Here is a 26,968-nt window from a genome sequence, read left to right as displayed (position 1 = left end):
TAATGTTTTGGGGTTTTTTTGAGTGGTGATGTTTATTAGCATCGGTCCTCAGAAAGCATCCATGTTGAATAAAACAGGTGAGATGAATAATGGAGCATCACATCAAAACATGAGTTAAACTTAAGGAATATAATCTGTCCAGTTAGGAAGCAGAAACTGTGATGAGTGTAGCTCACCTGCTTTGGTGTAAATAAAAGTGACAACAGGTGCATGAGAGAGACAACAGAATAAACCCCCCTCTCACAGATCATTGATCTTATCCCTCCTGACTGATTCTTGCCAAAACTGCATGAGACTGTCCCTGCATCGCACTGAGGCTTCACAGAAAGTCCAACTCCAGGATGACATATCCATAGGTGCTATCACAAGAAGGTACAGACTAAAGTGTGGAGGAGATGTAAGGAGCCGTGGATAGGGCTGTAGAATAGCATCAACCTAGCAGCAGGACCGGTGGCTGCTCAAGTGTATGAGGAGTAACAGCCCCATAATACCATCTAGCATGACCAGTTTGGCAGTGTGGTAGAGATGGTCTGTGTAGGCATATCCTTGAAGAGAACACAGACCTCGACTTGGTACCCTGACTGCTGTAGGTACCAGAATGAAATCCTCCGACCAAATGTGGGTGGAGAATAATTCCCAGCCTCATGTGACCAGTGTTTTTATGCTGTTCCTGAACAACAAAGTCAGCAATGCCATTCACCGATCCTCAAAGAACTCTGGGACATTATGGATCACTGCACCTGACACCAAATTACAGAAACTGGTTCATTGATCACCTGATCCAGTTCTGGTTCATCTGAGATCTCACAGATCCATTGTAACCAAAGCAGGAGAAAGGGATTCATAATCATTTATGCCTTCTGATTTTAACTGTGTTACACTGTGATCAGAGTTCTTACATATTTTAATGTATTTTTTTAATGTCACTTTCATTTTTAGTGGTGCATATGAAAGTTAGACTTTAGTGTTGGCGCTGAGGTGACTGATTCTCCTCACTTTGGGCTGAACTAGTCCTTTAATAAACTCTGAGGCGCAGTGAGCAGACTGCAGCAGAGGGGTTGGAGGTGGAGGTAGCCAAGGAGCAGACGTGAAAGAAGGGGATAGACGGAGTTTGTTTTGGATGGGGCGACAAGCAGGGGAAGAGCGGCGGAGTTCGTGACTGAGGGACCAGTAGCGCTCTGCAGCTGGACGGAACCGCCACGGTGAGTTTGTGCGTAAAGGGGTTTCTTATCATTGAATGTCCGGATTTAAAAGTATTACACACATTCAAACGATTGTAATGGTGTCCGGGCAACACTTAAACAGGCCGGAACGGTTGATACCCGATGCTCAGGTATTTAGTCCTGCATTTTGTTTTGCGTCAAAAAGGAAAGTATCGTCTTTTAATAACGAACTTTAGTATTTTTTGGTAATAAGCACTTGACTTGAACAAATGTAACCTGATATCTACACAAATCATATTCAGATTTTTTGTAATGATCGTAGTTTAGGCTAAATCAGTGTCTCGGGGCTGTACAGTGCCTGCTATGTCGCACTGCCCGGTGGACAGGCGTGTATTTTCAGGGGAAACGCATTTTGGCACAGCCGCGGCAGAGAAAGACAGTGCGCCTTTGTGCACGGCCGGTGCGGCTGCTCCTCCGCGGTTTGGACCTGTTGATCCCGGGGGAACGAAGACAAACAGCCCGAACTGAGGAAATTCCTTCCTCTCTAGTTTCTGGGCCTCTTTCTGTTCAGGTGGTTGCTCGAAAAAAATATGGCGTGAATAAATATGAAACTAGCAGTTTAATTCTTTTTAAACGTGTGGTACAGCTTCGTTTCCCTGCTGCTTGAGATGACACCAAGTATTTTCAACCTTTTATACCAATCTTATCATTGACTTCAAGTGCACATAGCAAATAAGTTCATGAATTTGCCGTTTGTGTTGTGCGGTCAATGGTTTCTTTGAGGTCACAGTTTTAACAGAAAAAAAATAGCCATAGCATACTGCACGTGTCCACATTTCCAGAGTCCAAACTGTAGAGTGTGGAGCTCTGAAGCTTTTCATGTCCGTTCCTGTGGATCAGCACTGTTGATCCAACATGGGAATGTGGTTTTAAGGCATTCCAGTGAAGACTACGGCAGACCAATCTGACCAAATGGCATTAATCCCCAAAAGTGCAGAAGGATTTTTTTAAACTACCTTCAGCTTTGGAAAGGGAAAAAATAACTGAATGACACACAGCTTTTTCTTACGGTGTCCGAATTCAGTGATAATAACATTTTTTAAAACTTCCTCTGAGAACGACATTCCTTATGATTCTACTAACCAAGGACAGTTTCCAACCTTTTTGCAGGTTAAAAGACTTATTCTTGGTTTAATGAGAATCTATTACAATGACATCTCTTGCATCAATAACACGTTGATGCAAATCTGTCAATAAAAATGTGCTTAAAGTAGCAAGTGTAAAAAAACAAAACAAAACACCTCTAAAAGAAGTTGCCCCTGTAACTGATAAATTAGTACATTAATACATTTTTTTTTATCCCAATGCATATAAATTAATGTTGAAGCTGCCAACATGAACAGAAAACTGGAAAGCTGTATGCATGAATAAATTTTCTCTTACATCACCGCTAAAAAAAAAACAAAAAAAACGAATCAGCGGTAATTTGTTGGCGTACGTGCACCTTAAACATTTATCATTGCAGTTTGACATGTTATGTATGAGTTATGTGGCCAAACTAAAAGAGTGAATCAGGGTTTTCCCTACAGATGGACCTTCCCGTTACCTTTTGGATTCTGCTGATCAGCTCGCTGGTCCTCTGCGTCCCTGCAGTCCAAGCAGCAAAATGCCCACAGGAGTGTTTCTGCGACCAAATCCAACTCACTGTGACCTGTGTCAACAAGAACCTGACCCAGGTTCCTCCTGCTGTTGATGAGGTATCTATAAACATATACACTTACTGGTCAGTTTGTTAGGTACACCTTGCTAGCACCAGGTCGTATCCGCTCAGATTCAACAAGGTCCTAAAACATTCCTCACAGATTTTGGTCCATATTAGGATGATAGCATCACACAGCTGCTGCACATTTGTCTGCTGCACATCTAAGAAGTCTAGATGGAAATGATTAGCTACTCAGGTAAGCTGTGGTGTTTAAACAATCCTCAAAAATGAGGTTGTTTAAACAATTCTCTGTTGAACAGGTGTTTATTTCCAGGCAAATACAAATTTTAATACCCCTGTTAAAGAATGATAAGGCTTTGGCTAAACTTCCAAAGCTGTAGTACCTTTTAAATACTTATTATTACCCTCTAATATATAATCTCTTTTCCTCATAGATAACAGTGAAACTGGACCTTCGAGGTAATGACATACAGGAACTCCCCACTGGGGCTTTCATGCACACCCCCTACCTGACTCACCTGTCGCTGCAGCGCTGTAACATCCACAAGGTGAAGGAGGGGGCGTTCCGTGGCCTCGGTCGCCTGGTCTTCCTCAACCTTGCCAACAACAACATTGAGATCCTCTACCAGGTATTCTTAGACTTAAACCACATATATCCCATGATCATTTTCAGTGGTTTTTAAAAACTAAAATTAACTTCAAGAAGTCTACCCAACCATTCTCAGTGCAGTCCTTGTTTTTTTATGATTCTAGGAGTCATTTGACGGTTTGTCCTCACTAAAGCAGCTTATTATTGACCGTAATCGTGTGGAAGAGATCCAGCCTGGAGCGTTCTCTCAGCTGGGCTTCCTCAACCTGCTCTCCCTCTCACACAATCAGCTGGTTTACATCCCTAATATGGCATTCCAGGTACGCACACTAAACTGTGTGTACAAAATACTTCGAAATGGAAATTTCAAATATTTTACAGAGATGCACGTCTTGTTGGAGCCTTAAATAAAATGCCAGCTTCCTTTGCTTTCAGGGCCTGCAGAATATCAAGTGGCTTCGTCTTAGTTACAACTTTCTAAACTACCTGGATACTGAAGCCTTTGCCGGACTGTTCACACTAACTCGTCTCAGCCTGGATCACAACGAGTTACAGTTTTTCCCCACTGAGACCATGACCAGGTGAAGTGAGAGTCACCATCACTCAGCATTGGAGCTAAACAGGAATCTCACACTGGATGTAAATCTAGAGAAAAACTAAAATCCAATGTAACAATTATGACATCATAATTAACAGCAAAGTACAGGCCCGCTGGGTGCTTTACACACACTAGAGAAAAAGCTTAAGAAAGCTTCTTCTGGCATTCTCGGATTCTGAAGCTGAAAAAATGTCACATCTCTCTCTTTTTTAATCATTGATTACGAATAATTAAAAGAGTCCAATTTGTATCACTTAAAAAAATAGAGAATAGAATTGGCAAGGTCTCCAAAGACTCCACCCCACACTTTGAAAACTACTGTCAAAGACTGTACATTAAAGATGGTAAATAAATGGTAAATGGCCTGTATTTATATAGCGCTTTACTAGTCCCTAAGGACCCCAAAGCGCTTTACACATTCAGTCATCCACCCATTCACACACACATTCACACATGTGATGGACATAGCCACTGTGAATCACAGTGGGCCTCAACATTTGATATTTGATATTTTAGGCATTGCAACGTAGGTTTGTTTCTACTGGATGTGATGATCAATAGGTTGAACTGACTGAAAAACTTAGGACACCGCATGAGTTGTCAGTCACAAGGTGGCCACACCCTAAAGCAATGGTTCCCATTCTTTATCCAATGTTCCCTGATAGTCTTGTCAGAGTCAAAAAAGCGCTTTCCTTCACTCTTCAACAGATTCTGTGTTCATGAGTTCAAATGAACTCCCATTCCTTGATTTGTGTTAGCTAACTGTTTCAGTTGTACATAACAATTAACTTACTTTTTTTAAAATGGTAAGCTAATAGTTATGCACCGCCTTGAGCGGACATTCTTGGACCCGCCTCCAAATTGTAACTTTTAGGGGCTTTTTGGGGAACGTTCCCTGAAGGTTACTGTTTGTTAGGTTTAAGCTACGGATCAGTAAAGTAGTCAATTCCTTTGCTTTAGATAACAAGTTCAACTGATTACCTGTTATGTTTTTGCTGTTCTGTTAATGACATCATGTTTACAGAACGTTAAGCTGCTTATCCATACCAGTAGCCATTAATTTATCAGTTACTTTTACTAAGTTATTTTAATTTGTTTGTTTTGTTTCTTTAACTGTTTGACCATTATGTATAAATTAATATTATCTTCTGCAGTGCAGACCGTTGAATCATTAGGAAAGCGTTTTTAGGGAGAGATATGTAGAGTCTCCCCCTGCTGGCCATTACAAAGGATGCAGATTTAAGGTTGTTAGGCCTCAAAGGTGAAGCCTAGTGGGTTCACTCTTCAGTATAACAGGGTCTATCCATCATTTATGTGCTATCTATTAACATTTATAAGTTAAGCTGGTTGATATTGCAATTTAAGTTTTTTTTAATTAGGCTCTCCTATTTCTAGATAGAGAAGAAAATAGAAAATCCTTAGGTTTTAAATAAAGTGATAAGTTGTGTGATATTAATCAGTAGAAAGAACAAAAGGGATTCCATGTTTTGTCAAATCCCTCTCTCACAGACAGTATAGTCCCTTGTCTGACCAAACTTCAACACAATGGACAGAAAGTCATTTGTTAAACTCAGACATCTGATGTCTGTGTTGACAAAGAGTAATAAGAGTAATAATCATTGTTCTTATTCCTGCCTTGTTCTTTTCTGCATCCAGGCTGCCAGAGGTGACTCGTCTCGATCTCAGCTACAACCCCATGACGTACCTGGGGGAGGAGGCTGTGTCCATGCCCAAGCTGACCCACCTCTTCCTGGACCACATGTCCCTGCAGGACCTGGTGAACACAGCTGTTTCAAAATCCCCCAACCTCATCCACCTGGACATCAGCAATAACCAGCTGCGTGTCATCCAGCCCTTCGCCGAAGGCTCGCCAAAGCTGTCCCGTCTAAACCTGGCCGGGAATCCAATCCTCTGCAACTGTTACCTGCGTCCACTCAGGTACGGCGGGTTTTTGTTGCTCTTGTCCTGACAGCTTCAGGAAACCTCAGGGAAGTGATCAGCACTTTGTTCTTCTTTTCTTTTTCCCCCTATTCTGCAGAGAGTGGGCTATCTATAACAAAGTGAAGCTGATGGGAACTTGTGGAGGGCCATCCCATCTTTCAGGTGACAGCCTGGATGCTGTCCACCCTTCTGAGCTGAGATGCCAGAGTCAGGAAGACATCATAAAAGAGGAAGAAGCAGCCAGGATCATGCCACGACCCACTGAAGTATCGAACAAGGTCAAGTGTCCTGCCAACTGTGTCTGTGAGGTGAGTGTCACTACTTTTTTGTATATTTATATTTCATTTAATGCCTACCATATTTTCCACGCTGACTTTAACCTCTTTACCTGCATTTGCCAATGATAGTAGGATGTAGTTGAACACATTGAGAAATATGCTGGATTCTTGATTAGGTTAGAAAATCAATGCCACCTTTAAGTCTGTAAAACTAGCGTTTTATTTCCCTTTTTTCTCCATGTTTGTGTTTTTAAGTCTACCAGTTAACAGCCCTCAAGTTCATTGATTGAAAAAGGGCTTTTTGCAGGAGGTCTCCTCTCTCCAGGAACTCACTCTGCAGGTGGGGGAGATATACAGTGGCTTGCAAAAGTATTCAGCCCCCTCGAACTTTTCCACATTTTGTCACATTACAGCCACAAACATGAATCAGTTTTATTGGAATTCCACGTGAAAGACCAACACAAAGTGGTGTACACATGAGAAGTGGAACGAAAATCATACATGATTCCAAACATTTTTTACAAATAAATAACTGAAAAGTGGGGTGTGCGTAATTATGCAGCCCCCTGAGTCAATACTTTGTAGAACCACCTTTTGCTGCAATTACAGCTGCCAGTCTTTTAGGGAATGTCTCTACCCGCTTTGCACATCTAGAGACTGAAATTCTTGCCCATTCTTCTTTGCAAAACAGCTCCAGCTCAGTCAGATTAGATGGACAGCGTTTGTGAACAGCAGTTTTCAGATCTTTTTATGTTTAGGGTCGTTGTCCTGCTGGAAGGTGAACCTCCGCCCCAGTCTCAAGTCTTTTGCAGAATCCAAGAGGTTTTCTTCCAAGTTTGCCCTGTATTTGGCTCCATCCATCTTCCCATCAACTCTGACCAGCTTCCCTGCTGAAGAGAAGAACCCCCAGAGCATGATGCTGCCACCACCATATTTGACAGTGGGGATGGTGTGTTCAGAGTGATGTGCAGTGTTAGTTTTCCGCCACACATAGCGTTTTGCAATTTGTGCAAAAAGTTCCATTTTGGTCTCATCTGACCAGAGCACCTTCTTCCACATGTTTGCTGTGTCCCCCACATGGCTTGTGGCAAACTGCAAACGGGACTTCTTCTGGTTTTCTGTTAACAATGGCTTTCTTCTTGCCACTCTTCCATAAAGGCCAACTTTGTGCAGTGCACGACTAATAGTTGTCCTATGGACAGATTCCTCCACCTGAGCTGTAGATCTCTGCAGCTCGTCCAGAGTCACCATGGGCCTCTTGGCTGCATTTCTGATCAGCGCTCTCCTTGTTCGGCCTGTGAGTTTAGGTGGACGCCCTTGTCTTGGTAGGTTTACAGTTGTGCCATACTCCTTCCATTTCTGAATGATCGCTTGAACAGTGCTCCGTGGGATGTTCAAGGCTTGGGAAATCTTTTTGTAGCCTAAGCCTGCTTTAAATTTCTCACTAACTTTATCCCTGACCTGTCTGGTGTGTTCTTTGGACTTCACGGGTGCTCACACACACAAACTACACCCTTTTTGGCTCCTACCTCAAAGCACACTGTGCGCTGTCGATCTTATGTGCTGCACAATAATATTCAATATTTAGTATTTACTGTTATTTACTGTTAGATTATCGTGATGATGTTGTTTATTATATTGCTCTCTTTTTTTTTGCTTGTTTTCTCTTTTTTCTTTCTCAACAGGTGATCCAGGTGATTGATAGATGTATTTTTTTGTCTGTTTGTTTTGTTGGTTTTTGTTTTTTGCCCTTTATCACCGTTCCTCTTCCCCGCTGTTTTTCTTTCCCTACCTCTCTTTCTTTCTCCCTTTTCTTTCCCCCAATCATGTTTGCTCCGTGTGTAGCAAGTGAAAATAAAATAAAATTTTACTTTGGCTATTAATTTAAGCTAAGATGGTTCTTTGCTGGCTGAAGCTTCAAATTTAACACACATCAGAATGAATCGGTCCTTCTAACTCTTAAGAGTTTCGTATTTGATCAGGAGTAGAGAAACAACACTTTTAAAATCCAAGTTACTGTTCTGATTGTAGTTAATCTTTTTATATTAATTTAAGAAGCTAGACAGTTTCATACAAACACACTTTCATAGCGTCAGGAGAGGGAAATGCAAGGTTGAAGTGCTGGTGAGCTCTACATTTCCTTTACCTACCTGTCTACAGGCAGAGACACACCACTCTTCATGTGAGAACCGTGGTCACACTAAAGTGCCTCGCGGTTTCTCTGCCAGCACACGTCTCCTGGACCTGCGTGGCAACAACTTCCACTACATTCCCAGCAACAGCTTCCCCGGTGTCGCCCAGGTCGTGTCCTTGCACCTGCAGCGCTGCAAAATTGTGGATGTAGAGGGAAGGGCTTTCAGCGGGATGAAGGGACTGATATACCTGTACCTGTCTGAGAATGAGCTTACCTCCCTGAGCCCAGATGCCTTTAAAGGTCTTTCACTGGCAACGCTACATTTAGAGTAGATGTTCAGACAAGATCCAAACTCACTTGCTTTTTTTCTTTAAGGTCTCCCTAAGCTGACTTACCTCCATTTGGAAAAGAACCGCTTTACCAGTTTCCCCAAAGGTGTCTTCAAACTGGTGCCCAGTCTGCTTGCACTTCATCTGGAGAACAACTCCATCACTAAGCTGGAGCCAGGTATCATGACGGGGGCTGAGGGTTTGAGAGCTCTCTATCTCACCGGGAATGCCATTGTGCATGTGTCGCCCAGGGCTCTTTACCAGGCAAATGACTTGGACATGCTTCACCTGGGAGGAAATAAGCTCAAGGAGGTGCCCACTGAGGCACTGAGCAAGGCTGGGAATCTCCGAGACCTCAGGCTGTCCAGAAATTCAATTCGTTGGATCGGATCGAATGCTTTCAAACCTCTGGGGAGGTCACTTAAAGAGCTGTACCTCAATAACATGGGACTGGAGAAGGTGAGCGGGCTTTGTGCACTCTACAAACGTTTTCATATGTAATGTAGATTTTTTTCAAACCGATGTGATTGCTTTTGCTGCAGATGTCGCAGAGCGCCCTGGCAGGACTGGGTCCTGGGTTGAGGAGTCTTTTCTTGGAGGGCAACCAGCTGGAGGAGGTCCCTGACTTCCACCCACTCACCGCTTTGGAGGTCATCAATCTCGCTGACAATCCTCTAATGTGTGACTGCCCCCTACTGCCACTGCGCATGTAAGACAGCTGCAAGTCAATAATGTAGTTAAATAGGACTGGGGTTTGGACGCTGAGAGATTCTAGTATGCGAAAATGTGTGAATGTTGGTCATTATGGGAACAAAACCATTTCCAAAGACGCATCTGTATCTGTTAAGATTAGCTTTAAGGTTCACATATTATACCGTTTGGCTCAATAACATTAAATAACTAACAATAGTAACTAATTTGGATCTTCTCTTTTTATCTAGGTGGATTGAGAAAGTTAACCTGAAGGTACGAGCCACCTGTGCCAATCCACCTGAATTGCGGGGTCGGAGGGTCAAGGATGTCCACGGGTTCAAAGCCTGCCCTGGTGGAGAGAGTCTTCCCTCTCCCCCTGCTGTCACCTCAAAGCCAGCAAAGGCCCCCAAGGCAACCAAACCCAAACCGATGCACCTCAGCGGCCATCGGCAGGTCAAGATGCTCAAAGTCAAATCCAAAATTCGAGGGAGTCCAAACACAAAACAGGGTGCAGCAAAGAAAGCAGCTGAAAGCACAAAGAGACGCAGCATGCCCTGAAACTCCCGCCTTTCGGCGTTGCATCCATTCTGGCGTTCTGTGCTGACGTTTTAAAGTCAGGGCTTCAATGCAAACATCAGCACAGCGCAGAACCAAAGTTTTGAGGTTAAACACTGAACTGAACTGTCCCAGCTGCAGGAGTCAGGCTTTTTTCACACTAATCATTCTTGCTGTCTTAGCACAATGTTGAACAACAGTATAAATTCTTTGTATGGTTGCATTAGTAAGCTATATCATGTTGGGCTTTAACTTTTATCACCTTAAAAGCGCTACAGTCAGGTATTTGCACAGTACTAGTAGTTTTGCCACAGTACATTTTCAATCAAGCAATTAAGATTTAAACTTTGATTTAAGGAGTTTATGTTAAAATTGTAAAAATGAACTGGACAAACTAACATCATTTTTAATATAAGGATTGTTTTTAGTACTTGGATGAATATATGTAGCATTTGGCTGATTCTGAACAGAGTATGGGCCTGTATAGTCCACATATCATTCTACTTCTGTCAGTGGTCACGTCATCAATAAACACTAGCGACCGCTGCCTGGTTTCCACTGGCAGCCACGTTCATGCCCATACCATCACACTGCCTCCACCATGTTTGACACAGGATGTATTCTTCAGATCATGAGCTATTTCTCTAATTCTCCATACTCTTCCCTTCCTATCATTCTGGTACAAGTTAATCTGTCATATTATGCATATGCACTCTTCTCCAGCAGTCTAATCCAGGGGTGTCAAACTCCAGGCCTTGAAAGCCGGTGTCCTGCAGGTTTTAGATGTATCCTTGATCCAAGACAGCTGATGAACTAATTATTTGATTCAGGTGTGTTGACCCAGGGTGAGGTCTAAAACCTGCAGGACACCGGCCCTCGAAACCTGGAGTTCCCCACCCCTGGTCTAATCTGTTCTTGCTTTTGACAAATTATTTGGACAGCATTTTGTTTTATTCGTGAGGATATCTGTTGATGGTAGAAGGATTCTTGGCTAGGTTAGATGTTATGAAGTAGTTTTTCCTAACCAGTGAAAGAATTCTCCAATTCTCCTTCAGGTATCTTTCGGTGTTGCTGAGGTGACCAGTAAAGACATTGTTTTTAGGAATGTACCCGATTGTTGTTTTGGCCTTTTATATTTAATAGTACATGTATGATGGAAAATAAGAAAAAAAAAAAAAAAAGAATAAAGCATTGCTTTACCGAGCCTGCAGTTGAGGGTAGTTAACCTTCACTGTAGGCTCACAACATACTCAAAGTTGAAAATCATCAAATCACATTTAGATAATATATTTTTAAAAATACTGCAATTGACTGTATATTTACAAAAGGGTCTATCTGGATATAAAACATTAAAAAAAAAAAAAAACTTCATTACAACCCAGGAAGACTTTCAGAGTCAAAATCTTTTTGATAAAGTCTTTTTATTATTTGTTTAATTCTTTTTTCATTGGAGGGATTCAGCTATATTGGTTCTTTTATTCTCTATGATTCATCCATGGTACTGTCGTCTTCTTGGCTCAACTCCTCTTTGTCCATTCTTTCATTTTCACTCTGATCAGTGTTGCTATCACCGGTACACCGTTCTTCAAGTGATGCATCGTCTTCGGCCACATCTTTAGTTTTACTTTGCTCTGTCCTCTCCTGTTCTACATTATCCAAGCTGCTTTGCCCTCCCTCTTCTTGTTTGATTATGCACACAGAGTCTTGCTGAAAGTTGTCCGGTGGCCTAATGGGGGTCTCCGTTTCCATTTCCTCCACTTTCACCTTCACTGCAACGACTATTAAGATAATTAAGTCAGCAAATTTACCAAAATGGGTAACTAGCATGCAAATGAGGAAAAAGTGACTCATTTGAGAATTGTCTCTTACTCTCCTGCTCCTCTGGCTCAGTCTTGGGCTGGATGAGTGGCACTTTTGGAGGAGTGCCTTGAGGACTTTCGGTGTGTTGATCAGCACCGTCTTGAGCTTGGTCCTGTGAAAGCCTCTTTTTTGTGTGCTTCTTTTCTACAAAAAGCAAAGAAAAGGAGATCATTCTCCTGTGTCAAGTAAGACATTACCGATACAAGACTACATATACTTTTCTGAATAAAACCTACTCTTTCTCCCGAAAGAAAAGCGCCGGCATTTCTTGTTCCGCACCAGCTGCTTTTCAATTAAGTCAGCTAGAAAACAGAATGAAACACCAGTCACTTTGTTTCACACTCAGAAACATCTATGCATCACTCATCAACCAGTCACTTCTGTCTGTGACAGTTTAAGGCTGGAGCTTAGTGAGTGTAGTGAACTGTTGCTGTATTTATAATCAAAATTGAAGTGTAAATGCGCTTAAAGAGCGCCTTTTACGCTAATTTCCAGATTTTCAGACTATTGTTGTTGTACACCACTAGAGGAGTTAGCGTTATTCATAGCCCAAAATAGCTTTGGCGCAGATGTGTCGAGGATATGTGCTTTCACTGACATCACACAGATCCAAGATGAGAAAAAAACTGAAATGCAGCATTTAGAGGCGTCTCAAGCCAAGCTTTTGGCTCATGGGGATTACCTCATCATACTCTGACCTTATCTATTGAAACCTTGGCCATTAATCCCCTTTAATCAGAACGCCTCGGTACTCTTGCATTAACCCACATCACTTCAGTGCTCTACATGTTGTTTCAAAACACAGTGTTACAGTCCGCTGTATTTACCGACTCCAGGAGGTGACTGGAGCTGGTAGCCCATGAGCTCACACCAGCCAACTGGGTAGATGTCTGGAGACTGGTGGTCAACCCACTGGTCAAACTCATCCTCCCAGCCATCAAAGTGGATGAGGAGAAGGCGGCCGACACAGCGCTTCACGGTGGCGACGCACAGGAGCCGTGGCTCCATAAGGTCCACGGCCTCCAGCTTCATGTTGGGGGAGAAGCCGTGACCTGGGTAGTCCTGAAAGAAGTGTCATATTTATTAGTGTTTTTACATCAATAGATACATTTGAAAAGAAGCCATCCTGTCCTATTAATTCAACTTATAAAACACGTGATAGCAAGGTCATCCTACAACATCTTACAGCATTGAACAGTCTCACGGGCGCAGCTTTTGCTTTGGTCTCCTCCAGGTACTTTTCCCAGGTGAAGGTCTGAGCATCGTAACCTGCCAGGAAATGCATAAAGCGACAGGAAATATATGGTGAAGCATTTCAGCACCAGCAGACAAGTTAACCTGCAAACTAAGAAACAGAAAAAACATACCTGGGGGTACAGTGAGAGGGATATTGTTCTTTTTACAGAAGTTAATTGGAAGAATGGCGTGAGAGGAAGCATGGTAACAAAACCAGTCTGAGCCATTGTTTGATATGGTGCCATCAATGCCCACCATCAGGTACCCATCAAACAGCACCTGGGAAAAAAAGAGGAGTAGAGTCAGAGAGAGGAAAACCAGCGGTAGAGATACAATCTCTACAATCCAGCTGTTAGGTGGAGGAACACACCAACAAGAACCTGCAGCAGGTGGAGAACTGGCTTTTGTAATGCTATGCTGAGCACAACAAGGCTTCAGCAAGAAGTACCAGCTGTATTGTCTTATGTAGTCTGGAAGATGAGTGGATGGTGGGGTGGGTGCAGTTTTCTCTGTGGTGGGGTTGGGTGGACTGTCCCGGGCTCTGTGGGGCCGGGAGGCGCTGCTGCGCTGGGCCCCGGTCTGGATGGGCCTGGGCCCCCTTTCCCTGGCGGGTCGCGGAGTATGGGGGTGCCTACTGGGGTCAGCGGGGGAGCTGGCCCCAGGGAGGGGTCACCTGCCCCTCCCTTCCTTCCCTCCCCATCTCCAGCTGCCTCCCTCTTCCCGCTCCACCACAACCACCCACACATGCAGGACCTTGGAGTAGGGGTATGTCACCAGGGTGCAGAGGAGGCTACCCCCCCCCGTCCCCTTCTGGCTGCCTCTGCCTCAATTTTATCCCACAACTTAGACATTCACATTACTCACACTCTCATTACACATACATATAGGATCTTGGGGGTGGGCACGATACACGGAATCCAAAGTACCATCAGGGTGTACACCCCACCCCTGGCGTCGTTGCCCACCTCTCAAGGTTAAATACACGTAGACATTGAGGGCTAGCAGGAGGGACCATGCGCTTACCTGCTGCTCTCTGGCAGGTAGCTCCATGCCCTCCTGGGTTTTAATTGCACCTTAGAACACACATGCATCAACATTACAATGAGCGGGTGGAGGGAGGTTTGGAGTCTTCTCTCACCCCCGTTCTCTGCGACCTGCTGGAGCGGGGAGGCTAGGAGGAGGAGTTGGCCGTCCAACTGCGGTCTGGAGTGTGGGGCCTCCCTGCTGCTGCGGAGTCGGGGCGGTCTGCCTCCCCCCACCGCAGGGAAAAGGGTAACACCACCTGGGTCTGGGTGCAGTTCCCCCTCCAGGGGTAAGGGTACCTAGACCCGGTTTGTAGAGTACGCTTGGGGAGTGTGATCGTGTGTACAGCGTCTCTTTATGTCTGTCTCCACATTGGTTGAGTGTGGAGTAAGAGCATATGAGAGCATGAGGGTGGGAATGGATGTTTGTATATGTGTGTGCCTGTATTTCTGTGTCTATATGTCAGGTTGGGTGTCAGGCGCCACCTCTCTGGGGACATCTCAGGCCCTCCAAGGTTTGGAGGCCTATCTCCCCCTACCACCACTTCCCCTGCCAGTGGCGGACTCCCTCAGGTGTCGGTGCGTTGGTGGTTCTTTGTGTCCGGGGATGGGCGTCCAGGTACACACCGGCTCACTCCTTGGCGGCCGCTTATCGGGGCCTGGAGCCTGGGGCTCGCTCGGGCCACTTCGGAGGCGGGGTGCCCCCGGCCTCTCGGCCTGGGGCTCGGTCACTTAGGCACGGCTGGCTGCCGGCGGAGCTCACGGGCGCGTCACTGCAACTCCCCCTGGCTTCTGCTCCGTGGCTGCTGAGTGAGCCCTCATCTGGGACTCTCCTCAGCTCTTTCTGGGACAGTGGCGCGGCTGCCCCCCTGTTAGTCTTCCTTGGTCTCTTGTGTTCTGGGGGCCTCTGGATGTCTGGAGTTTTGATCTCCTCCATACCTGCTTCATGCCCTGGAGGACGGGGCTGTGGCCCCCCCACACCCTCTAGCAGATCATTACATGAAGGAACCTTTTAAAAAAAACAAGCGCGTCCATGCTCACAGGTGTACACATGGGTGATCACACCCACAAACTACACCCTTTTTGGCTCCTACCTCAAAGCACACTGTGTTCTGTTGATCTTATGTGCTGCACAATAATGTTTAATATTTAGTATTTACTGTCATATTCCCATATATCATTGTGATGCTGTTTATTCTATTACTCTTGTTCTCTTCTGCTTGTTTTCTTTCTCAGCAGGTGACCCAGGTGATTGATATATGCATTTTTTATTTCTTTTTTTTCTTCTGCTCATTCTGTTGGTTTTTGGTTTTTGCCCTTCTCCCCCGTCCCTCTTCTCAGCTGTTTCTCTTTCCCTCTTTCTTTCTCCCCTTCTTTCCCCCAGTCAAGTCTGTCCCGTATTCAGTAAGTGAAAATAAAATAAACAATAAAAGGTGAATCAAATGGACCATTACGGCAAGGCTGGGATGGTCAATTTGGTAAAGTAAATCCGTTGGGCATCTTTCTTTGCCTTTAGACAACAATTCTGATGGCAAAAGAGCCAAACGGGACAGGCAAAAATAAATAAATAAATAAATAAATAAATAAATAGAAGTACCAGCTGCAGACCAAGATGAAATCAATTCAAACAGTCCTCTCTCAAGGCGCTTTCCATTTTATAGTAAAGACCCTAAAATAATACAGAGAAAACCCCAACTATCAGGAAAGAAGACACGCTGTGGAAGAAAGCAAGATTAATAATTAAATGCAAAGCGGTGTATAAACACAGTGCACGTATGAAGGAGTTAATCCACATGATGAGAGACCCACTAAAGAAGCAGCTGATTATACTGCTGAGTTTACAGAAGATACCCCTGCCATTAGCTCATTTATGAGCTGTTACAGTTACAAGGGCATCTAAATCTCTGGGAAACACCAAACCTAGGTGACAGATGATGAATCACAAACACACATAAAGTCAACAACAGCTACCTCACCTTGTGTACTGTGGCCACACAGATACTTCCCAAGTTGAGCGGGTCAATGGCCTCCAGCTTCATTCCTTCTTCAAAGAAAGTTCCCTCCATGTAGGTGAACCTCAGCTGAGGACAATACATTAATTTCATGTGAAACAGTGAAGAGGTAAGGCTTAAACTTGAACTGAAATGAGCATAAGATTAGTAACGACGATGATTACTTCAGCTATTTTTGAGTTCTGACTCAAACAATCCGCAGCTTTTGGACTTTGGGGGTAAAACATGGAGAAATAAAAAATAAATACATTTAATGAATCCTATGATTTTCTAAACTACACCACAATCAAGTGCAGATTTACTGCTAACCTTATAGTACACTTATACCTTTGGAATAAAATAATTCAAAAAGGAAGAAAGAAATGATTAGATCCATCAACTGAATTCGGGCTATGACTTACGTCAGTGTTCATATACTTCCTTACCTTTTTAAAGAGCATGAACGTACTGTCAGAATTGCCCCTCAGACCACTGGAAGACTCCAGATTGTTTGCTATAAAAATAAGAAGGTTTCATATTTTAATCTACAACAAATCTAAGAGGAAAAAGCAAAGTAATCTTCTATCACCAGCACAGTACATGTTACATTTCAGAAAACAGAAATCTTTAAAATCATGTATTTAGTTCAACATCTGTGCAGTTTCATGTCATAAAAACTTTCACTGTGATTACAAATAAAATGATCCACACTGCCAGTGTTACGCTGAGGTCCAGTATCCTTTTCTAAAGTCCGAGTGTGTCTCCAAATATTTATTTCCCCTTAAAGTTGATTAATCCTGTTTTTACTGCTGACTGCTTGGTTTCCTACATCAAAGTTAATTCCCTTTTGCAAGTTTTTGTTCTGTACCACACATCTTCAGCTCCAGTGGAGAACCCGTTTTCATACTTACCAGGCGCTTTGATGTCATGACCCACTTTTTTGGACCAGCCTATCGGATGCAGGAGGGGACTCCATATGTGACACCAGAAGTCTGAGATGATGTTCTCAGGGGTGTCACTTTGGTCCGCGTACACCAGGCGTACACGGCCACCGATGTTGGAGTCCACGATGGCCACGCGTGTCCGGCTCACGTATTTGGAGTCCACCACCTCCACGCGCATGCCCGTCCTGAAAGAGTTCTTCATGCTTTCTGCAAGCTGGAACAAAGAAAAGCGGGAGGGCGGCAGAGTGACAGAAAGTTGCTGATTATGTGCTTAATTCAGTGACTTCTATTTCATTTAATCCATTACACTCTTTATAAGTATGACATACAGGGCAATTCATAACATCAGGCAGTACCTTCAGGTAGAAATCAACAGGCAGAGTTTGGGCCCCCACCAACCTCTTCATCAGATACTCCTTCCAGTCTGGGATGTCCTGCTTCAGATCTACAGACACGCAAATCATCAAACAAGAAAAGTCTCTTTGTGGTTTATTCCCCTCTTATTTTTCATATTACATGTTACATAAACATTTTAGTCATAGTGTGTGGTCTCAGGACTTCATTACACAGAGTTTCAGTGATGAAACTTGGAGAGGCATTCTCCTTTTCTGCTCCATCTCACAGGACTTATAGCTCTCTCAATTAATTTCACTTGCAGACTTTAAAAGAGTACAAATGACCTTGTGAAGTCATCACTGGGAACTTTTCAGTATGACTGTGTACACATTAAAGAATCTTTATTTTTGTTATTTTATTGCTATTTTACTGTTTTTTATTGTTGTAATTTTAATATGTTTGTCAGAAACAGGTCCCTTTTGTAAATGTGACATTGGGACTACCTGTATAAATAAAGGTTAAATAAAAAAAATAAAAGTATGACACACAAACAACACATTTAACCTGCAACCATATAAAAGATAAGATCAATTTCTAGTTGTTAACAACAGAAAGTGACACATTTGTCACTTTTTATTACTTTAGATTTTTAGGATGTTTTCTGCTGCTCTTTTATATCATCCTCCATTTACATTTCTCTGTCTTTTATCTTCTGTTAAGCTACAGGCAACATGTCTTTCTTCCATTTTATCTGTACTTTATATTAGGGCTGTGCGATATGACCAAACTCTCATATCCCGATATAAGACATCTATCGTCCCGATAACGATATAAAATCACAAAAATGTAACATTTTCTGTAAATTCTGTGAATCTCGGGCAGCTCGACTTGTGGGAAGTGTTTCCAGCTGCGCGTCATGTAGCTGGAGTCGAGTGTTTTAACAGATGCATGAAACTATACATTTTTAGACATAAGTTGTAACGGTCGCCGTTTTCTTTGTGAGTATTTATTACACAGCGTGCTGCGGGGAAAAGCCTGTTCTAACGTTTGAGTCTAAGGTTTATTTTTTAGCACTTGGCGGCTCTTTTTTTAATTCTCATCTGTAAATAATCTGCTCTTTCACGTGATTTATTTTGAAAAGTCTCAACAGGATCTTGAGCTTTATTGTGAAAGGTTTATGTGGAACATAAACAAGCGGACACGCGATGGTGTTACCGTCATTGTTGCTAACCACAACGCATAAAAACAGGCACTTGTCCGTCCGTAGTGTGGTTATATTAAATATAAGAGTAAGAGAGAACTTTAAGAAGTTAACATAGCCACTACAGTGACCATCAAAACGATGAACATATATTGCCGTAAACAGTTTATTTTGCGACACCACGAAACAAACGATATCGTAAAATGAAACGATAGGTGTTTTTATATCGTCATCCGATATATATCGTTATATCGAACAGCCCTACTTTATATTTTATTTATCTTTTGATCTGCTAGTAGAAAAGTGCATTACAAAGACTGCAAATCGAACCAGTGAAAGTACTCAGACAGAAGCTCTTGTCTGTTAGAGTCATTCATATATTCTCTAATCACAGAGCTGATGATCAGCATTCATTTGTCTGGTCAATGACCACTAGTTCACATTATCACTTCAGATAACTTGCTCACCTGCTCTTATTCTTTTGAGGATTTAGAATAAACAAAAACACCTTCACCAAGGTCAACCAATACTGGATGAAGCAGTTGATTTAGGACCAACCAGAGCACAGGCGCCATTTTTAAAAGCAAACTGTATGTGAATCCTAACCTTGTGGGGGTACCAGCAGCTTGCTGGTCATTGCGCACCATCCGATCGGGTTGAGCTCTCCTGAAACGAGGCTGCACCAGAAATCATGGCTGCTGTCATGCTCAAAGCCCTCGTATCTCAACAGGGCTTTGTATCCTGCAGACAAGAAAGGACGAGAGTTACCTGCCAATGTTGCTACTTTACCAAAATATATTTCACTGTGTGGAAGTTAACATCCTGAACTGTTCCACGCAAAAAATTCTAACTGCTAACCTGGATGAGTTCATGAGACAGATGAGTGAACAACCAAACAGAATCGAGCTCACGCCAAGATCAAACTAATTGGCAGTAATAACTGACCCAACTTAGCCTGTTAATGCAACTTTTACAAATAGCATATCACATTTGGATGCATCTGACGCACCAGTGTCAGATGTTTTCTGCAGACACCGGCTGTTTCATCAGAGGAGAACAGCTATGTTAGACAAATACAGATAGAAACACCATTTGTTGAGGCACTTTTCACTCTGGTACAAACCATATTGATACCAATTTATTCCCGGTCTTTGGTACAAATCTGTAGACAAAACTAAATTTCAATGATCACTGAGACTTAAAATCTGCATGAATAGATTCACTAGTCTGATCTGTTTGGCAGCTTTACCCCAACATGCCTCAACAAAGCCTGGTTCATCACGTGTTCTCTTAGCTTGCACAAAATTTCATAACATTAAGGGTTCATTTACGATCAATTCTGATTGGAGCAGAGCACCGAACAAATGCTACAGTGATTTAAATTATAGATTCAGTCATCTGAGCAAAAAGGTAAGCTGCTATCACAGCGTTAAACCTGAAATGTGCGCTATATGAGTGCAACAACATAAGCGGTTCACACATTTACTGCTGTAAAGAAGATGATGATCTCTTGGGGGGTCAGTGCAACATTTGGTATTACAAAAATCTACCAAAAGATTTCTTTTTAAGATTTTTAAGTGCTCCAGATATCGTCTCCAGTCTCATAGCACAGTTTCTTCTGGTTATGAATATGCTGCACTTTATATTCAGCACCATGAGAAGTACAGCAAGCCAAGTTTTAAGCTTTGCAAGAGGCATTAAGATTTGGATCTAGCCAAGAGACAAATAAAATTCACTAATGAAAAATAAGAAACTAAATGTAACATTAAGATATAAAAATGATATGTGGTTCATTGGGCTGTTAACTGTTGGGAGAAAGATGCACACACCTGCAATCTGGATAACTGTAGCAATCCAGTAGACTTTACTGGGGAGGATGGCATTCGTGTTCAGCACCTCCACTTTCATCCCCACGGTGATGTCATCCCACTGGGCACAAAGGGGAGCCTGTAGGGGGTGAAGCCAGAAAATTCCTTATGGATCATCTGTGTGAAGCTTTTATGTACTCCCATCTTATTTTCCAGCATTTTCAAGAGAAACTCAATTTTCTATTGTTTTCTTCTGCTGATGACGGCATGAAAACAGCAATATAATCCTAATAAGCCATTTGAGTTTCCCTTTATTTGATTATTAAGTCAGTTCCCTTAACTGTTAACATCGATGGTAGAACGAGGTTTCCACAAAGGTTAAGAACAATATGTCGCTATGACGATAATTTTTTAGCTGTAAGTCTTTGTAAGAACTGCAGAACAGACTCACATGTCTGAAGCAGGAGACAGATGCAGCCAGAGACGTTTCTCTCTCCAAGTATGCGGTCCAGTCGAAAGAAGCAACAGCAGCTACGCAATGGAAGGAGACAGAAAATAATTCTCTTTAAGCCACCTTTTTCTAACTGGCTGCCCCTCGTAAACAGAAGGTGGTCGCCAATATTGCATCTTGTGTCGGTTCATTGGCACCAAATTGGAAATCACATGAAATGTGCCGATTGCAGCAGGTTAAACAGGTTGTGTTAAAAAAAAAAAAAAAAAAAAAATTATTTCATGCAAACAAGCGTGCTCGGTGACTTTACCATCAACTCCGGTGGCTGCTGGAGGAGCTTTGTTCACTTTATTCAGCACAGTAGCTTTTTTCGTTGGGGGCTTTCCCTAAAGAAGCAAAGAGGGGGAAAAGAAATATTTCTCAGAGCCTCTTATATCCATACAGTTGGCATAAACCGTGAGAGAGCATGGTATAAGTCACAATCAGATAAAAAATAAAAATAAAAAAAACCCACTCTGCCTACACTATGCCTCTAATGGCACGCAGAGGTGCTGTCTGTGAGCAAAACTATGCAAAGATTAATTTCATGAGGTTTGGACAAGGATGGATCATGAATTCCAATGAATATTGAGATCACCCTTTGTAACTCAAAACTTCGTACAGGCCTTTACAGAGGATCTGCTCTCCAGGTACCCTTCTCTTCGTCAGTATGAAAGTGAAGACAAGGCTATGCAGCAGCTTTTGGTAGGTCAAACCACATTGAATGGGACATAATGGTCATTTCCAGTTCTGTATTTTTTAATTCTTTGGCATCACTAGAGTGGTAATTAAAGAATTCCTTATTTATCTTATTCTAGGGCCTTTGCACATTCATTGTCTAAAACAAACAAAACAACCTCTCTTCTTAACAACAACTGCTTTAAAGCCACTTTTCTCTGATTGGTTGCCCTTTACAAACAGAAGGTTTGAACGATATGTGGGTGTGGCATCTTCTTCTGCAGAGCCAAGAGAAGAAAAACAACGTCCGGAAACGAGGGCCTTAAGCCTGGGCTGAGAGCCCTGGCATGTGGGGTTTCAGTACAAATGTCCTGCCTCACCTGTCTCTGCAGCCATATATTCGTAGGGTGGTCTTCCTCTGAATAGTGGGCATGTGTGAACTGCGCGGGGACGGCGGTGGGTTTGAGAAGCCGGCCCCGGCGGCTCGGTAGGTTCTGCACGTCGTAGTAGTCGTCCGGCTGAAAATGCTTCTGGCACACGAAGAGTTTGCCGAGGACGTAACGGGGGGTCCTTGGGTCCATGTTCAGGGTAAAGAGCCATTGTCTCAGCTTCTCCTGGTCGCTGAGTGGAAACCGATGAAAGACGATGTTTGGCCTTTTTATGGTTAAGCAGGTCTCGACGCAACACTTGTGAACCATTTCAGTTTTTAGGAAACAGAGAGGTCTGTACCGAGTTAGGAAAGACGAGGTAATGCCAGGACACAGGCTCACACGTCCCCGCAGAGGTATTTAAGTGCAGCGCGGTCTTCTTCTTCTTCTACTTGTTATTTTTCTGCAGCGCTCACAGGTAAACAGCCTTTTTTGCAAATACTGCCACCTTGTGTTCAATATTACTAACTATGGTGAAATAAATTTGCTGAAAAATGCCTTAAAATTACATTTAATACTTTGCAGGCATCTACTCAGGTCTGTAAAGATGTACAAGATATTTTTGAATGGTTTTTATTTCACTTTGAGTTTTTGTTTTTCACTTTAGTTTCAGTTAGCTTCCAGAGTGCTACCGCGGTCAGCACTGGGTCTTTTGGGTCACTGTCATGCTGGCAAACCCATCTTCAGTGTTCTGTCTGAGAGAAGGAGGTTGACATCCAAGACCTTACGGTACATGCCCCCATCCATTGCTGACTCAATGCAGTGAAGTCGCCCTGTATTCCTTGCAGAAAACCAGGCCCAAAGCACAACAAATCCACTTCAGTGCTTGACTGCGGGGATGGTGCGACCATTCATTTCTTTGGAAATTCAGCAGGGGATCAGATAACTATTTCCCCCACTATAGACGCAGAGCCAAAATCCCAAATAAAAGAATAAACATTTCATACTTTCAGCTTTTAAAATGAGTGAATTTTTTGCAATTGATTTCAGTAATTTTCAATAATTCATAGATTTGTGACATTGAAAGTAGCGTGCTGAAGCCGTTCATGGATTCACTACAGGATTTCAGATAATCCCACACCTGTCTAAGCTGCTGAGCAACACACTCACGAATGGAAAAACTAGTACATCTCTTTGCCCAATCCGGTGACACTGACTGTGTCAAACTCCCAAAATGGATTATTGAATAAGGCTTGGCAGCTAATTCAAACTGCCCCTCTGGTGGTCCCCAGTGTTCAAAAATACATAAATAAATACATTAGAAAAAGTCAAACTCTTTCTGACCTGCAGACGTGCTAGAATGGATGACTTCTTAGAGTTTGATGAATAAGAACGAGAGCAGGATGTACTGCAGAAGCGCTTAGTCTTTGAATAGAAGTTGTTGATATTCCCGGTTGTTCCACACATCTCACAAACCACTGTGAAAAAAAAGCAATCAAAAAAGTTTTTGTTTAATGTAAAACATTATGAACATTGTTAATAGTGCAGGTGCACCTCACCTGGTCGCTCGTTTAGCACCTTTAACCCTCCTCCTGTCAGATGTCGTTCTTTACCTCTTTCATTAGCATCCTCACACTCTTTGGGTGCCATTTCATTGTATCCAGCCTATGAAGGAAAAAAAACAAACATCCCACCTGTAAACAGTAGGTGTAAGCCCCCCCCAACAGTCCAAAATAATTGCTACTCACACTAATGGTTTGCTCTCTTGGTTCAGCTGAAATTGTCCTGTGTTGGATAGAAGGCAGGCAGCTACCGCAGCCCGCGCCATTGCAGGAAGGACAGTGCGGACGGACAAACACTGTAGGAGCAGCTCCCGGCCTCAGCTTCAGAGGCCCCGCTGCCAGTCTGGGTTCAAAGTACTCCTTGCCAAAATGCTCATTGCAAAGGTAAGAATTGGGTGTGGCAACCCACTGCATGCGGGTGCGCTGGACCTGCTTCTCCCATTTCCGAAACTCTTCAGGGTCCTTGGGGAATTTAAACAGGGTTACGCCATCTTCGGTAGTTTTTCCACATCCATAAGCCACGCAGTGGTAAGGCATCCTCGGAGCTTACACCATGAGCGCCTTTCATGGATCCTTTCTTCTTCTCAGTTGTGCTGTTTTGTTCTCTGAGCTGTGCAAAGAAAAGAAATAATTGTATCTTCCAACCGGCAGTTGGTTTTCTAATTTTCACACACAACCATCTCTAGGGTTTACGAGAATGGTCCAAACAAGACGAAATATCCAGTGAGCAGCAGTTCTCTAGGTAAAAATTCTTCTCTGACCCCAGGGGTCAAAGAAAAATTCCCAGAGTGCTATAACCTGGGAATTTTGCAACCAAGGTATGCTGACCATCGCTAAGATGGCACAACCTACCTAAATATTGCTGCTGACCATTTCCACCCCACTGAACAAAGTGTACACATCCTTTGGTCACTGCTTCCAGCAGGATTACAAACCATGTCACAAAACTCAAATCACCTTAAACTGGTTTCTTGAACATGACAATGGGTTCACTGTACTCAAATGGCCTCCGTAATCACAAACCTGCAGTAACTGTGGCGCCATCATGTCAATATGGACCAAAATCTCTGATAAATGTTTCCAGCATTCTGAAGAATAAAGGCACTTCTGAAGGCAAAAGAGGGTCCAACCCACTACTAGCAAGGTGTACCTAACAAAGTGGCCGGAGAGTGTGTATTGGCTCTGTTTGCCTCATTATAATATTCTCTACATTGAAAAACCTACATTAAAATGACAGGAAGCTTCGCACTTTATTTTATCTGTAATGTCGACATAATGTTTAACAAACACAAGACAGTGAAACATGACAAACAGAAGTTTGTCTTGAAAAGGCGGCCCTTTCGTCATCGTTATTATTATTTCTAATATCGCCGTTAAAGCACAGTTACAGCTGACTGCTTCATAAGTTGAGTCAAAACGTAAACAATGTAACTACTGTACACCAAAGCTAAGTGATAACAATGCTAAAAGTACTTGTGTGCAGTTATGAAGCTGCACTTTGCTCGTCATGACTTCAAAGGTGTACTTACAGGAGGTTAGTGACTGCTGGCACTCAGTAAAATGTCTCTTAGGTGTACAAACTGATTTGGGTATCAAATGTTAATGTATCTTCATAGCTGCCCAGTACTGTAATGTGGTCGCTCACATTTTAGCGTCATCTACTTACGCGTGTGCAAGGAATTCTGGGAGTTGATGTTTTTACGACAATTGGAAAAAAAGTCTCTCTCCTAGTCACAAATAAGTCATTTTACAGGCATTCAGGTGTTTGTAAAAATAGCCTTCTGTCGGTCTATGAAAAAGAAGTTTGCGGACACCTTGCTATTCAATTATTATTAATCTTAGGCCTTTGCACAGTGTAGAAAAATAAATAAACATAACCAATAATGAGGCAAAATATACAAACAAATATTAAGTAAAATATGTTTTGTAATTTAGATTACTTAAAGCACTGACAACAAATGGCAGTATCTCTATGAGGCAGTCATTTTTGTTGTCTCTTAACATGCGAGATTTGTTATGCTCCCCTGCAACTCCTAATGGCTTTGCAGTGGCAGTGTAGACTTTGGGCGTTGCCCGGGCTTAATTGCTAGTTATCGGCATCACCTGACAAGGTGTGGATAAAGGCAGACTTCACGAAGGATGCTGTAATGCTCTCCTGCTTGCAAGTTTCAGCTTTGAATGTGTAATGATTAAAAAAAAAATCCCTGTGTTTCTGAAAAACAAACAAACAAAAAACTCTGGTGTCAGTCTTGATTTTGTGTTGAGTTAGTATTGCTGGGACATAACAGCTTAAAAGTTGATTGGTGAAATTCCTTGACTTCGAGTTGTGTTGCTCCTAAGTAGTGCTGATAGACAGCAAAAAGTATTTTTTTTGTCTACTGTACTTAGCCATATTTTTGCAAGAACTGCTTAACTAACTAAAGAGAAATGCTGGTCAGCACCTTAGAATGGAAGATCCATCTGTGTTTCTCAGAGCTGAAACATCTCATCATCAGCTTTTTGGAGAAGCACCATCAGAATCATTCCCCGCGGTGACTGCTCCAAAAGTAACCACTGCTAAACTAAATCAATAAGAAAAATAAAACTCAGAGGAATGGATGTTAGACCATTTGAATGTGATTTGGCAGTAGCTGCTGTGTCTTCATGAGAAGAAGAGTAGATGAAGTGATGGTATTCACATGTGTGGTTCCCAAAAAGAAGTACGGAGGAAGAAGCGGGATCGTGCGGTGCACCTTTACTGGTGACACCTTTTAATTAAGGGAAACTAGTGTGAAGCAAACTGAGACAATGAATGTGTAGTTTCTATTAAAGTCATCTAGTTTGAATATATATTAAAATATATTATATAGTAATATTTGTATTTATATATATTAAAAATACAAATATTACTATTAAAGAGTGACACACATTTACTTCAATCATAATAAACACACAAACAAAATCAAATATATAATGTTTTGTTTCCTAATCTCAACACTGTCTTCATCAAATGTATTCAGTTAGGGATGTCTTGACAAACAAGATACTTTGGCAGTTACAGGTACAGCTGCTCTGACACTGATGCTAGATTTAAGTTTTGTGAGGCTTGGAAATATTTAAAATTTCAAATTAAAATTATTAAAATTAATTCGCTTGTATTTACTTATAATTTTGACAGCTGAGAAGTTTTGTTAAACCACATTAAAGCAAAGTCATGTTAAAAAATAAAGTTTGCTTAGGATTGTATGCAGTCCTGTGAAAAACTAAGTATACCGATACTGCTAATGCAGAAATTAACAGGATAAGAAGCAGTTAGGTTTTGCTAATCAACTTCTCAGAAGTGGATGTCGCAGCAAAAAAACAGAGAAACTGCAAAAAATCCCAAGAGCCTCAACAGGCCTCTATAGCATGCTAAATTATAAAGTTTGTCACAGTACAATTAGAAAAAGCCTTATTTGGAAGGATTGCCTGCTCTCTAAAAACACATGGC

The 26,968-nt window shown here is 42.4% G+C and overlaps 2 protein-coding genes across 5 annotated transcripts; one reads left to right on the top strand and one right to left on the bottom strand.

The window, feature by feature from the left end:
- The first annotated feature begins 21 nt into the window (after positions 1-21).
- chadlb (chondroadherin-like b) lies at positions 22-11,226 on the top strand. The gene is made up of 11 exons (XM_040036817.1): positions 22-1,202; positions 2,753-2,920; positions 3,321-3,515; positions 3,640-3,795; positions 3,911-4,056; positions 5,730-6,011; positions 6,112-6,322; positions 8,453-8,726; positions 8,802-9,214; positions 9,298-9,464; positions 9,697-11,226. Exons 2-11 carry the CDS (start codon positions 2,753-2,755, stop codon positions 10,004-10,006), a joined length of 2,322 nt encoding a protein of 773 aa, XP_039892751.1. The 5' UTR covers positions 22-1,202; the 3' UTR covers positions 10,007-11,226.
- Positions 11,227-11,405: 179 nt separating this feature from the next.
- Positions 11,406-25,399, bottom strand: l3mbtl2 (L3MBTL histone methyl-lysine binding protein 2). Of its 4 annotated transcripts, none has more exons than XM_040036813.1 (18): positions 25,166-25,399; positions 23,686-24,109; positions 23,497-23,602; positions 23,282-23,415; positions 21,163-21,238; positions 20,853-20,932; positions 20,423-20,540; positions 19,200-19,334; positions 17,413-17,501; positions 17,024-17,270; positions 16,559-16,626; positions 16,098-16,202; positions 13,231-13,378; positions 13,050-13,132; positions 12,691-12,925; positions 12,100-12,165; positions 11,873-12,007; positions 11,406-11,781 (listed from the first exon to the last, which is right to left on the bottom strand). In XM_040036813.1, the coding sequence occupies exons 2-18, from the start codon at positions 24,034-24,036 to the stop codon at positions 11,486-11,488; spliced, it is 2,472 nt and encodes an 823-aa protein (XP_039892747.1). In that variant the 5' UTR covers positions 24,037-24,109; positions 25,166-25,399; the 3' UTR covers positions 11,406-11,485. The 4 variants fall into 4 exon arrangements, with proteins under 4 accessions (XP_039892747.1, XP_039892745.1, XP_039892748.1 ...); XM_040036811.1 differs by lacking the exon at positions 25,166-25,399 and adding an exon at positions 25,029-25,152; XM_040036814.1 differs by lacking the exons at positions 12,100-12,165; positions 25,166-25,399 and adding an exon at positions 25,029-25,152.
- Positions 25,400-26,968: the final 1,569 nt, after the last annotated feature.

This window comes from Simochromis diagramma, unplaced genomic scaffold (genome assembly GCF_900408965.1).
Source record: "Simochromis diagramma unplaced genomic scaffold, fSimDia1.1 OVJJ01000371.1, whole genome shotgun sequence".
Lineage (NCBI taxonomy): Eukaryota > Metazoa > Chordata > Actinopteri > Cichliformes > Cichlidae > Simochromis > Simochromis diagramma.
Note: the sequence above shows the minus strand (reverse complement) of the source record. Positions and strands in the feature narration are given on the sequence as shown.